This window comes from Rana temporaria, chromosome 4 (genome assembly GCF_905171775.1).
Source record: "Rana temporaria chromosome 4, aRanTem1.1, whole genome shotgun sequence".
Classification (NCBI taxonomy): domain Eukaryota; kingdom Metazoa; phylum Chordata; class Amphibia; order Anura; family Ranidae; genus Rana; species Rana temporaria.
In genome coordinates, this window is record NC_053492.1 from 213,513,283 (window position 1) to 213,527,511 (window position 14,229).

Below are 14,229 nucleotides of genomic sequence, written 5' to 3' on the forward strand. Positions count from 1 at the left end.
AGTAAGACACTTTCTTAATATTATAATGCTCTCAGTCACTGTATTGTATCTATGGAGGAGCTGCGCTGTCACCCTAGAACAGAAAATGTTTTTGGAACTGAGCACCTCCTCTTCTCCTCACCTAACATGAGAAAGTGTTTTGGAGGCCATAGAGCTTAAAATGCTACTAGCTGATAAGTCAGCAGAAGCAGAAGAATACAGGAAGTTATCAGCTTTTAAGATTTCTGAAAGGATCAAAGGGTATTTTTGCACTTGTTGAACAAATATAACAAAACTCTTTCTATAGTATACTTAACAGATCAAAAGGAAGCAAGAAGAGAAGTTAATTTTCAAGGTTTCCATACAGTTTAACAAAGGCAGTACACTTTAATGAAATGTAATAGGGTGCCCATTCTTCATGTTCGCAGCTCTGACACTATTCACTATCACCTTCCCATCATGTTTGAACAAATCATAGAGTTGTACTATACCAAAGAAATTCCACCGTTATTTTACCCACCAGGTATAATAAAGCCATGAGTTTACAATATCACTATCAAAGAGGCAAGCACAAACCAACAGTTTTACCACATTGCACCTTCCTGCCAATGTTAAAGTGTTTGTAACCCAAAAAAATATGATGATCCTGTGCCTTTAAAGCATGTTAAACCGCATAGTACTTCTGCAGTATCATTTGTGCCTTTCTATGTTGTAATATACCTGGTTGATCCCACCTGTTTTTGTGCCCCCCTTAGTGTGCTGACCACTGTAATTATGGCTGCTGATCCATGATACCTTGGTCAGGTTACATGCCTCCATCAATCTGCTGCTCTCCTATCTCCCCCTCCATCTTTCCCTGTCAGCTTGGGAGTTTGTGTAGTGGGCCGTCTCCTTCTCGCCCCTCCTGCCACTATTTCTTCTGTAATAAGTCAGTGATTTAAATTCCTCCCAGACCCTCTGCAAAAAGAGATGTACTTCACAGTCGGTGTTTTTTTTTTTTTTTTTTAATTCAGCACCTAAGTGCCTGTTCACATCGCCGATGTGTGGTCACGTGACCACAGTGCTAATGTCAGAGGGAAATCTCATCCCCTCCCACTGTAGTCCTTAAATCAGGGAAGGAGAGCAGTGGGCAGTCACGTGACCGCACATTGGCAATATGAAAAAAGGTATTTAGCTGCATCTTGTTATTGCAGAGGGACCTGCAGGGACTTGAATATCCTAAAGTGATATTAAAGGTTCAATTTTTTTTTTTAAATAAACATGAGATATTTGCCTCCACTGTGCAGTTCGTTTTGCACAGAGTGGCCATGATCGTCCTCTTCTGGGGTCCCACGGTGGCTCTCGCAGCTCCTCCCCACATTAGATAACCCCCTCTGGGAAGCTCTCTCCTGAGGGGGTTACCTTGCGGGGCACGCTCCTGTGTCAAACACTCGGCGTCCATAGACGCTGAGTGTATGATTCGGTCCCGCCACCCAGTGGCTTTGTCATTGGATTTGATTGATAGCAGTGGGAACCAATGGCTGCGCTGCTATTATTCTATCCAGTGAAGAGCCGAAAAGCCGTGGAGAGAGTGATGTGGGATCGCGCCCATGGAAATTCGTGGCTCAGGTAAGTAACATGGGGGGCTGTGGGGCCGGACACTGCAAGGTGTTTTTTTCAATTCCTTTAACCACTTTAAGCCAACAAAGAGAGTTACATATAGGATGTCCCATGAAAATACTAGTTGTCTGGCTGTCATCCTCATGGAATGGTTTCAGTAATTTCTAGGCTACAGACCCAGAACAAACATACAGCAAGTACAACTTGCTGTAGAACTGTTGAACCACATACCTAATTTAGGGCAGTGACTCAAAGTACTGAAGCCATTGGATCACAATTTCTGCCAGATGTCTAGCATTTTCAGAAAGAGCTATTAGTGGTATTAGATATATTTTTCTCAGTACAGGCCATGCAATTGTATGTTTCTCAGTGAGAAGCAAATCATTTCTCACTACTTCATTATACAGCTTCATTTCAAAGTTACGTTCTGGACAATATAAGTAACAGATGTAAACCAAAATGGGTGCTCGTGTTGGCCCATTTTTGCTGTTAATTATACTCTATATAAATACCATTACTACATTTTAGAAAGCCTAAAACTGGTAGATGCATAATTGGCAAGTTTCCAATTGTGACTATAGAGATATGGCTTGAGGTACAGAAGCTATTAAACTACAGATTTGTTTTCTCTTGTGATGTGTAAGTTCATACATGTGTTAAAAAGATACTCTTATCACTTTCTAAAAACATACCATTCAGGCTTCTTGCTTTTGTGACGTAACATTTATGATTTATTAAATGTCAGAAGGGTTTCTGTTCTTGATCTTAAGATAAACAACAAATCTATAAAGAAGCGTCTCATTCCTTATTTTTATTTAGTGGCTACTAATCTTAAATAAGAGATTGAGGATGAGTAATGTAATACATTACAGAGGGTTTAAGACTTTTTTTGATATCTATACGCCTAATCATAATTTTAAATAATTATTCTGGATCCTGCATTCTTGATATATTAAGACCTAAATTTCAGTCCTAATGTTGCAGTGGTGGCATCACAATATCGGAGCAGAGTGTGAACTGGAGGCGTCATCTCCCATGACATTAGCATCTTATCGCCCATGCAGGCTGATTGGCAGCATTTTGCATCCCTGTGGTCTATAAGGTGTATTGAGGAATAAATCTCATCTATTACTGGTGGTTTTAAAGCAGGACAGGTATTTCTGTCCTGAATGTTATCTTTTTTCTGGTTCCATGTCTTCCAGTTTTATTAAATACAAGCCATACATTTATTTATTTTTCTGACGCCTCATCTCCGATTACCACTTCACAGGATTTCTGTTGTTTGAGCTTCTACCCACTATGAGTGCTTAGATAAGGAATCTTACTTTCTAATCTGCCAGTGGGCAGCCAACTTATTTGAAAATCCTTTAAAAGTAACTAGTTTCCTTATTTTGTATTGAAGTTTTTTTTTTACCTCATCATCCTTTCAAGTTAATTTAATGAAGGTGTCCATTTATATGTATAGTCTGCCTTGGAAATGAAGAAAAGCAACGCTCTGCTTAAACATTTACCAACATCTGTTGGTATTGTTTAAACACATTTTAGCATAATTTAGGTACGTGACATATGGAGACAAAGTAATCAGTGCCTAAGGTCAAATTGGAAGTCGGTGCTATGGTTCTTAGTGGTACTAAACTAGTCCTTCGTCTTAATACCACTTGACCTATGCTTACAGCTGTAACCTGAGAAGGTTCTAAGATGCCATAAGTTACAATACAAATTGAGTACATAAAATGCAGACTAAAAGCAAATTGATCCAACAAAATGGAAACAGATGGGACAATTACTTGGCTTAAATTAGAATGGATCGTTTAACTGTTGAAATGTGTTCCATGTAACTTACTCTAAGTATGCAGAGGTGTAACCCTATTGTACATGACTCCTAGACATTTATTGAAGTTTGAGATGTTATGCCAACAAGCAAACTTTCACTCTCACAACCTACTTTATGCATGTGTTAGGAACAATTGCCTTTCCAAATGTCTGCTTCTAATAAAGGTCCTGTATTAAGGGCTTACTCTGCCAGTGTTGCCTTTGGTTTATTCCAATATACTTTTTTGTAAAAAAAAATAAAAAATGAAGCCACTGTTTAATGATCCAATTTATTTCATTATAAATACAATACCAATATCATTTTATTCCATATAATTTCATTGGTTTATCAAAATAAACCTTTGCCCTAATGTTAACTAGGATGAATAAATGAAGCATTCTAGAAGGGCTAAAACACTTAACCTATCTTGAGAAAATGTTACTTTACTATTATAGGCATTCTCTAGTGCTGCTTACATTACCAAAAGCCTAGACATTAAGTCATGTAATATCTGCTTAAGAGGAGATTAAGGGTTCTGATTGACTGATCTTTCTCTTTAGCAGAGATCATGTGATCAAATGTCTAGGCTTTTGGTTATATGAACAGCATTAAAGGCAGTGTCATGCATAATTTTCTCCCAAAAGATCAGTATTCTAGTTCCCCTGTACCATGTTATCCATCCCAACAAGATTAAGATCGCTTTGTGTTAATATCTTGGTAAAAGGCTGATTTTAATGGTTAAGTAATCAGTAAGTTTTTTCATTTTCATTCTAGTTTATGGATATTTTAACAGTTTAAATGAAATAGTAAGCAGTAATAGTAATTTTTGGAATGTTTTGATTTTTTTTTAACATTTTACATATTAGTTTATTTAGGGATGGAAATCTGTAAGAACCATAGATCCCAATCAACTTTCACTTTTTAACGTTTGAGGAGAGGAGTAAATGGTTGCTGTGATTTACTGTGCATAGTTAGTTTCCCAGTGCAATAAAACTCGGGCTTGAGAGTTGATTCGTGTTGCTTTAATGAACGGGAATATTTATTTTATAAATAAAGATGAAAAATGCTGCATCCGGTTGTGATCAAGCACATTCTGCAGAGTTGGAATGGTAAAGTCTTTTCATCTGCTGTCACCATGAGAATATTCCCTCAGTGGACCCTCGGTGAACCCTGCTCCATGCATCCATTTACACGACCCTCATGTGACAATCATAAAGATGATTTATTGTCTTGCACTCTTAGTACTGTACAGACTGTATTTTTCTTTCTGTACTAATCAGTGTGAGACACAGAGAAGGGTGACTTCACAACAGCCGCAAGGGACTTGTTCTGCATGTGATCTGTATTGTAGGTAAATCCACCATGCGTTTCAAGTAGTACAGAGCGTCAAATCAGAGGCAGCTGTTTCAATGGGCTCACCTGTGGGTGGTCGAACTCTCCCTTATCCTTACTATGTGGGTGTAGAGTGTGCCTGATTCTAGAGTCATAACAAATGTATCGGCCCCAGGATGCTTCTGTTGTCTGACACGTCACGCAGCTATAATAAATGGAATCTGTCTTTTATAAAGCAAGATCACAATGTTCTAGAGCGTGATTAAATGGATGCAGAACTTGGGTTCGTATTTCCATTGATGCTGTGACTGTCCTTGCAGAGTATGCATCAGTGGAAAATGAGTGAGTTTAGTGTATCTTGAAATCTCCTGCTCTATATCAGACAACTGTTGGACATCAGGGGCTTTTTGCAGTGCTAGACTGCAGATAGTATAGTATTAAACATGTCAGAGTAGATAGATAATGGCTTACGAGGTGATACATTTATAATATGAATCTGAACACTGAGAAATGTTAATTTATCCAATTGGTGGACTGCTGCATGTCCTTTTCTTGCAGACAAATTTCCATTTATATATGTAACAAGAATGTTGACATCCCCTGGCAGAGCAGAAACTATAGATCTTTTGCTAGCCTCACACCTATGCGTTATGACAACACACACAGTGCTGTATTATTATTTGAATGGCATCCCAATGCATCTTGCCAGCGCTATGTTGAAACTAATGATGCATGTTGGTTTATCAAGCACTGTTGAGCATTGGCAGTCCACTTAAAATGACTAGACTGACTTTATGCAAAGCAGGATAATGTGCATGGGGTATCACACTGGAAAGGTCTGAGGGAGGCCGTAGGCAATGCAAGTTTATATACACTATAATATAGTTCAGTTTGTGTTTCCTTTTCAATCACTGAATGCATTTTCATTGATTTTAACCAAACAAGTGCCATTGTGTTTCCTTTTAAGCATATTGGGGCAGATCCACAGAGATCTGCACCCGCGCAGTGTATCAGAGATACGCTACGCCGCCGTACCTTACCTGGCTTTAGTTCGAATCCTTAAAGATTTTGCGCCATAAGTTACGGCGGCGTAGTCTATCTCTGGCGGCGTAATGGCGCGTAATTCAAATCGGCGATTAGAGGGCGTGTTTCATTTAAATGAAGCGCGACCCCGCGCCGAATGAACTGCGCATGCGCCGTCCCTAAATTTCCCACCGTGCATTGCGCTAAATGACGTCGCAAGGACGTCATTTTTTTTTTAACATAGACGTTAATTCCGTCCATCCCGATTCACGGACGACTTACGCAAAAAAAAATTCAAATGAAATGCGGGAACGACGGCCATACTTAACATGGCAAGTCTAACTATACGCTGCAAAACACCAGCTTTAACTATACGCCGGAAAAAGCCGACTAGAGACGACGTAAGAGAATGCGACCGCCGCGCGTACGTTCGTGGATCGTCGAAAACAGCTAATTTGCATACCCGACGCGGAAAACTACGAGAACTCCACCCAGCGGACGCCGAAGTATTGCATCTAAGATCCAAAGGCGTACGAAGCCATACGCCGGTTGGATCTAACCCAGATGCCGTCGTATCTTGGTTTGAGGATTCAAACCAAAGATACGACGCGGGAAATTTGAAAGTACGCCGGCGTATCAGTAGATACGCCGGCGTACTCGCTCTGTGGATCTGCCCGACTGGCTATAAAAGGAACTTAAACAAAAGATATACTCCCCTTCACATCAGTTTGCTGATCAGCCCACTTACTTGATTTTTGTTTTTAAACATTCTTTTTTAACGTTTCAAATGCTAATTGTCTGTTGAAGCATAACCGATGAGCATTGGCAAACTGTTTCAGAGATTTTGCCAACTGTTCCTGAATTCTAGATACCAATTCATAATGCATTTTGCAAGGGGTACTGCCTTTTCTTTTCTTCTTCTTTTTTTTTGGAGGAGCTTCTCTTTGGAGATATGATCTTTTACTTTGATCTTCTGTGTACCTATTCTTTCAAGATTATTATACAACATTAGGACTACATCCACTCAAGTGTGTTTAAAAGAGAACTTGTACTTGTTGCCAATTTAATGCCGTTCCCTTCAAATGATGTCTGTTGTTGGGATGGATGGTAAAACGTGCCACAAGAAAAGTAAAGTGCTGGGTATGTAGCCTAGCTTTCACAAAGGTAGGACAGACAGTAAAAAGGTAGTCCTGTAATTTTTACTCTATGGAAAAACTGACTGATTAGGAATCTCTTGAATGCAAAGTCATTTAGGAGTTGATTAAAAGGGGAACTGCTTGTGATAGACTGATCCATTACTTGAAATATTAGACAACTACACATCAAAAGTTTGTTACATACTATATATGTTTCTTTGTCCATGAAAATATTAATGCTGTTGTTAACACTCATTAATGTTCAGTTTCCACATCATATTCTATTACCTTTTTTACTGCTTACTCAAAACTACAGTGTACACCTTTAGCTGTGCAACTTCAAACAAGCCAAAGCATTGCATTCAAGCCTAGCCATTCAAAGCATTCAGACAAGATGCAAATAGTTGTATTACAATTCTGTAATAGGAGGCAAAATAGTTTTAGTTCTTTCTAACCACTGCAAAACAAAAATACTGAACTATTTTGAATTTTAATATTGTGATATGAAAATTACCTTCAGAATCCACTGTGTGTTGTTCTCCATGATGTTCTCCAGTAGCTGAAGTCTCTGCACAGAGTCATCATAGTCCAGTGGGGCATCCCTTTGCACAGAGTTTGACACGTGAGGATTGGCAGGGGCTGAGCGGCAGCTGTCCACCTCTGGCAGCAGAAAGGTATAGCTGCATGCCCCATGCTGCACCTGATATTGCTTCTTTCCTGCATTCTCCACAGCTTTACGACTTTGTGCCAGAGCCACATCAAAGCTCCCGACAGCCACCAGCAAAACAGTGACAGCAGATAGCCACATCTTAATGTATGTTCTATGAACTGGATAAAGACAGATGATGCTTAGGTAACCAAAAACAAATGAGCCCTGATCTGTAGTTCTGCTCAGGAGCTGACACTTTCTTTCAGGTATTTCCAGATGAAAGCTGCCTTGCTTTGCTTTGAGTGAAAGATTATTAACCTGAAATACTTCTCCTTAAACAGCAAGCAGAGGACATGTGCTCCAGCCAAGCTAGACCTCCCCTCTCCTACTATAGGGAGAGCTGTGTAAGCCCGCCTATAAGCCTAAATGAGCTGTGCCCTTTTCAGAGATAGACATGAGGGAATAAATGTCAGGGGAAGAGCATGTGAAGCTGTCTCGCACAACAGCAGCACTGCAGCTGTGACCTGAGTTCATGTGTGTCCCCTGTGCTGTGTGCTCGGGAAGCAGTCACTTCCCCTATGTATGCTAAAGTCAATGAATGGATAGAGAAGTCCAAAAGTGGGACACTGGCATTCTGAATGGAATTAGACAGAGATTCTATGGATATAACACTTAAATCCATCTCTGTATCCATTTCTATAAAAAAAGATCTCTATTTGTGTTTATCACCAATGCAAACTGTTTTACTGTATCATTCACATCAAATCAGAAGTGTTATTCTTCTGTCCCTGCCATAGGCTCACAGCACACCCTTTCATACAAGTAAATCTTAAAAAGGATCTTTTGCCTGCACAGGTTTTTTTTTTTTCTTAATCTCCTCTTGCCTTGTTCGCTGGGTTATCCTCAAAATAGTTGCACATTCAGAGTTGTCCTGCTGTAACGCACACCAGGTCCTTTCTAATTATTGGGAGCTGGCTGTCCCTTTCGGGAACTTGCATTGAGCCCCCTGATGATGCACATGTGCTGCAGCGTATCATCGGGGAAGTAACTAGAAGAAGCAGAAAGAGACAGCCAGTCATATTCCAGGAGTCTGCGGGCAACTGGTACATCGTTCTCGCCTAGATAAGAACCTCAAAAGTGCCCAGAGGAGCTATTAAAAAAAAAAAAAAGGGGTAATGTCTGTGTGAGAGGAGGGGGGTAAGAGTAAAGCAGGCACTCACTGTTTCAACCTACTTTCAAAGGCCAAGTTCACCTTTACACCTTTTATTTTATTTTTATTTTTTTTAAAGTGTATTTTTTGCATGTACTCGAGAGAGGAGCCGGACTGCAGGAGTTGGGAGTAGGCAGGCCTCCCCCAGAGGCAGTCTGCCACCTTTCTCCATGCCCCGGGTGGCAATGGTGGGTGTGTGAGGGGGTCCTCCCACACAGCCCGCCCTACCTGCTCCGCTTTGAAGCCCAACGGGGCAGAGGGACTCCCTATAAGGGAGTGAGAGGATCTAGCCCGCTCAACCAGCCCCGTTAGTCCTTCGCCTCTCTTTTTAGAGACCGCGTGGTCAAAGTGCGTGCATGTTAACCCAATTTCGAGTGCGTGTAAGTGTGGTGGTTTTTGTGGGAGGGGGGTGGGCGTACTAAGCGCAGGTTTACCTCGCATAGCACACCCACCGGGAGCCGGGCTGAGACCACCAAACTCAATTCACATGTAGCCGAGACCGGGATCCGAACCCCTAGCTGCAGAGGTGAATGGCTTGTCAGCGCAGTGCCAATCGCGTTGAGCCACCGCATCTCCCACCTTTACACCTTTTAAAACAAAAATAGCTTGTTCCATATTTGTTATTTCTGTCTGCAAGATCCATTAGAAAAATGTGTGTGGGGGTGGGTGGTTAGCTAGTGTAAAATAAATAAACCAAACTATTTGACTACTTAAAACCACTATATAGAATATCTTTCCTTCACTGACTTGAGCATCCAACAAAACAATACCATCTGCAGGGGCCCCAAGGTCCTCAGGTTGGGCATCTGATTCTTGAACCATGGAATTCTTGATAGTAAAAGATTACATGCAAGTTTCACAAGAAATGCATTGCCATATACTGTATACAGTATTTCCATAATTTCGTTTTACCATATTCATCTAAAGTAAAAGTATCTAATGGGAACCATAGTGTGTCACACTGCTGACATGTCTTATGAAAATGTTAATTGCCTGGCTTGCATGCTGACCATCTTTCTCATATAGTATATGTTGAGGACTTTTTTTTCTGATATACACTATATTACCAAAAGTATTGGGAAGCCTGCCTTTATACACACACACAAACTTTAATGACACCCCAGTCTTAGTCTGTAGGGTTCATTATTGAGTTGGTCCACCCTTTACTGCAGGGATATGCAATTAGCGGACCTCCAGCTGTTACAAAACTACAAGTCCCATCATGCCTCTGCCTCTGGGTGTCATGCTTGTGGTTGTCAGAGTCTTGCTATGCCTCATAGGAGTTGTAGTTCTGCAACAGCTGGAGGTCTGCTAATTGCATATCCCTGCTTTACAGCTATAACAGTTTCAACTCTTCTGGGAAGGCTGTCCACAGGGTTTAAAATTGTGTCTATGGGAATTTTTGACCATTCTTCCAGGAGCGCATTTGTGAGGCGAGGACCTGATGTGGACGAGAAGGCCTGGCTTGCGGTATACACTCTAATTCATTCCAGGGGTTCTGTCGGGTTGACGTCAAGCTAGTCAAGTTCCTCCACCCCAAACTCGCTCATCCATGCCTTTATGGACCTTGCTTTGTGCACTGGTCCAAATCTCTTGGTGGAGGAGGGATTATGGCGTGGGGTTGCTTTTCAGGGGTTGGGGTTGGCCCCTTAGTTCCAGTGAAAATAACTCCTAAGGTGTCGACATAACCAAATATTTTGGACAATTTCATGCTCCCAACTTTGTGGGAACAGTTTGGAGATTGCCCCTTCCTGTTCCAACATAACTGTGCACAGTGCAAAATTCAAGGTCCATAAATACATGGATATGCAAGTTTTGAGTGGAGGAACTTGACTGACCCGTACAGAGTCCTGACTTCAACACGATACAACACCTTTGGGATGAATTACAGTGGAGACTGCGAGCCAGACCTTCTCGTCCACCATAGTGCCTGACCTCTCAAATGCACTTCTGGAAGAATGGTCAAACATTCCCATAGACACACTCCTAAACCTTGTGGACAGCCTTCCTAGAAAAGTTAAAGCTGTTATAGCTGCAAAGGTTAGGCCAACTCAATATAGAACCCTATAGGCACCTTCTGCTAATGTCATATTTGGTGAGCATTGATTCTGAGCATGTGTGTTTGTACTTTAAACTTTTGTCTGACAAACTTGTGTACACACGATTGGGAAATCTGACAACAGACCGTTGTCCGTTGAAAATTTATAAGCCTGCCATCCAACATTTGTACGCGGAAAATCTGACAACAGTTATCTGATGGAGAGTACAAACGGTCTGATTTTTCAGCCATCAAACAATTCCTGTCGGAAAATCCGATCGCGTGTATGAGGCTTTAGTAATCACTTCCATGGAAAAAATGTAACCCTTTGATCGCCCCTGATGTTAACCCCTTTCCTGCCAGTGTCATTAATACGGTAGTGTCATCTGTCCCCAAAAAGTGTTAGGTGTCTGCTTTTGTCCGCCGCAATATCACAGTCCTGCTATAAGTCGATGATCGCTGCCATTACTAGAAAAAAATGCCATAGTTTGTGGACGCAATAACTTTTGCGCAAAACAAAATGTATATATATATATATATATATATATATATATATATATATATATATAAATATATATAGTACAGACCAAAAGTTTGGACACACCTTCTCATTCAAAGAGTTTTCTTTATTTTCATGACTATGAAAATTGTAGATTCACACTGAAGGCATCAAATCTATGAATTAACACGTGGAATTATACATAACAAAAAAGTGTGAAACAACTGAAAATATATTTCATATTCTAGGTTCTTCAAAGTAGCCACCTTTTGCTTTGATTACTGCTTGGCACACTCTTGGCATTCTCTTGATGAGCTTCAAGAGGTAGTCACCTGGCGCAGCACCCCATCACTCTCCTTCTTGGTCAAATAGCCCTTTTTACATTTTTTGTATTGGGCATGTTTTATAGCAGAAAGTAAAAAAAATATATATATTTTTCTAAATAGTTTTTTTTTAAATTGTCTTTTTTTTGTACATTGTGCAAAAAATAAAAACCACAGAGGTGATCAAATACCACCAAAAGAAAGCTCTGTTTGTGGGGGGGGGGGGGGGGGAATGACATACATTTTATGTGGGTAGAACGTTGCATGACCGCGCAATTGTCAGTTAAAATAAAGCAGTATCTCAAAAAATGGCCTGGTCATGAAGGGGGTTAGACCTTTCAGAAGCTGAAGTGGTTAATCAGTGACTCAGAGCCCATCCACACTAGGAACTGCCTGTGAATTGCACCGTGCGTTCCTGTGTGAAGCACATGCAGTTCTGTGCAGTACAATTTCAGCTCATTTCTAGGGCCCTTTGATTCCTCCTGTATTGAATTGTATTGTAACTGCACTGTTTTCCCTGATGTTGTAAAGCGCTGTGCAAACTGTTGGCGCTCTATAAATCCTGTGTAATAATAATCATTTCATCGCACCACAGCAAAATTAGTGTGCATGCACAACTTGGAAACTCACTGCAAGCTGATTACATGGTACTGTATGTTTGTACCATGTAATCCGGTGCAAACAAATGCAACGTGTTTGCGGTGCCACATTTGTGCTGACACCCTCTGCAGACCACAAGGGCAGTGCGATTTGAAGGCGGCGTGGGAAACTGCCATGAAACGTGGGTTTTCCCGCACGGCACTCTAGTCTGAACAGGGACTAAAGTATTAAAGCCAGAATGGGGACTATGACAACCCCTTTATTTCTATGACAGGTTCAGTTTAAGGTAGCAGTATAAGTGAGAAATGAACCATATACTGTAAAGGTTTTTGAAACCATTGTATACCTTGAAATATAGCGCTGGGTACTGTCTCATGAAAAATCAGGTGGCAGACATGACTGTGTTAGGTGTAAAAACAACAAGTACAGAAAATAAATGAAAAAGCTTTTGCGCTTGGCCAGCTTTACACACATTTCATAAAGATGGATCTATGGTGTTTCTACTGAGAATTGTATTCTGTACAGACAAGATAAGAAGGGATAATAAAATGTCAGGTACCCTTTTCCCAGCCTTGTCTGCTGAATACAAGAAAAATCCTTTTAATGATCTTTGCTGGAGGAGCCTGCCTTCTCTGTTGTCTGTCACCCCACCCTCTTCCCCCATCATCTCAAGCATGTATGATTCTGCTTCCTTACCCACGTGAGTTGGCTGCTGGTAAAGATTTGTGCTTTCCAACAAGTGAGTGGATTGAGGTTTAAAATGAAAAATACTCCAGGGTGGTCAAAGCAAAATGCCATGGCATTGTAAATGTGATACTTCTTTTTAACAGTAAACAAGAATATTTGTAAACAAGTGCTCTGAGCAGATTCTTTGTAAAGTGGTGTGTATGAAATGATGTGGTGTGGTGTGTATGAAATTTCACTTCATTCGCAATCCAAGTGAAAGATATAACACAAACATGCCAAAAAATGGATCACCCACTTGTGTCATTATTCTGTTGAACCATGTTTCGCTTGAGGCAGGGTTCACATTGAAGCACAAAGCGGCTCGCAGCAGGGGTCCGGTGGATCCCTGTTCACCTTTTCAGGTCCAATTTCAGTCCGAAATGGCTGAATGCAGACTTGAAACATGCCAAAAGTACTCCTTGTACAATCTGCTCCACAGCTGCCCCAGGGATGTGTGAACCGGCTCCATTTAGAGCCAGTCACAATCTCCTGTAGGTGTGCTACTAATGATTATTTTAATTGTTTCAATTTAATCGGTCAATAACCTTAAAAAAAGTGTGGTGTATAATTTAGTTACTATGTAAAGTTTAAAATAAAAGGCAATTTATTCTTAAATATGTCAGTAGTAAATATAGATAACCAACTATATGGTTAGGGAGCGAAATCTCTAATCCACTCTGAGAATAACAGACAGAAGAGAAATACTTGATATACTATTAGAGGTTGAATCTGGTAAATATCGGGCTCAGAGATCACATTTTCTTTTATTTAAAGAAAAACAAAAGTTAGACTGGTTTGTAGATTTACAAACAGAACTGTAATATAATATATGCTGGCCATACAAAAACAATGTCTTCAAAAATGTAATTTTAAGATCGTTCGTTCGATCGGGTTGATTGGGGTCAAATCAATGTTGGCTTTCAACCACAGTGACAGGAAAATTTTGAAATAATGGAAAACTTCTTGGTCAAAGGAATTTTCAGACAGTGTGTTTGGTTTTTGTTCAGAAATAAATTATTTTAAAACCGACTGTTAAAAGCAAGTTACAATTTTAACCACCTGTCGACCGCACGCCGTCAAATGACGGCGGGCAGAAGACTCCATTGTTCTGACAGGACATCATATAACGTCCTGTCATTTAAAGCCACTAGGGGGGCGCGCGCCGACAACGGCTCGCACCCGTCACGTTACTGGGAACACAAGGCGCGTGCCCGGCGGCCGCGATGGCCGCCGGGCACCTGCGATTGCCCAGTAACTGAGCAGGACCGTGGATTTCTGTGTGTAAACACAGAGATCCATGTC

The 14,229-nt window shown here is 40.8% G+C and overlaps 2 protein-coding genes across 2 annotated transcripts in view; one reads left to right on the forward strand and one right to left on the reverse strand.

Moving 5' to 3' along the window:
• ANGPT2 (angiopoietin 2) overlaps window positions 1-7,955 on the reverse strand; it is a 64,294-nt gene extending 56,339 nt beyond the window's left edge. Inside the window, exon 1 of the mRNA XM_040349815.1 lies at window positions 7,397-7,955. Coding sequence (XP_040205749.1) covers window positions 7,397-7,690 — 294 coding nt within the window. The 5' untranslated portion in view covers window positions 7,691-7,955. The remainder of the gene's footprint in view (window positions 1-7,396) is intronic.
• Window positions 1-14,229, forward strand: part of MCPH1 (microcephalin 1) — a 427,349-nt gene that overhangs the window by 246,597 nt on the left and 166,523 nt on the right. The gene's annotated exons all lie outside the window — the stretch shown is intronic.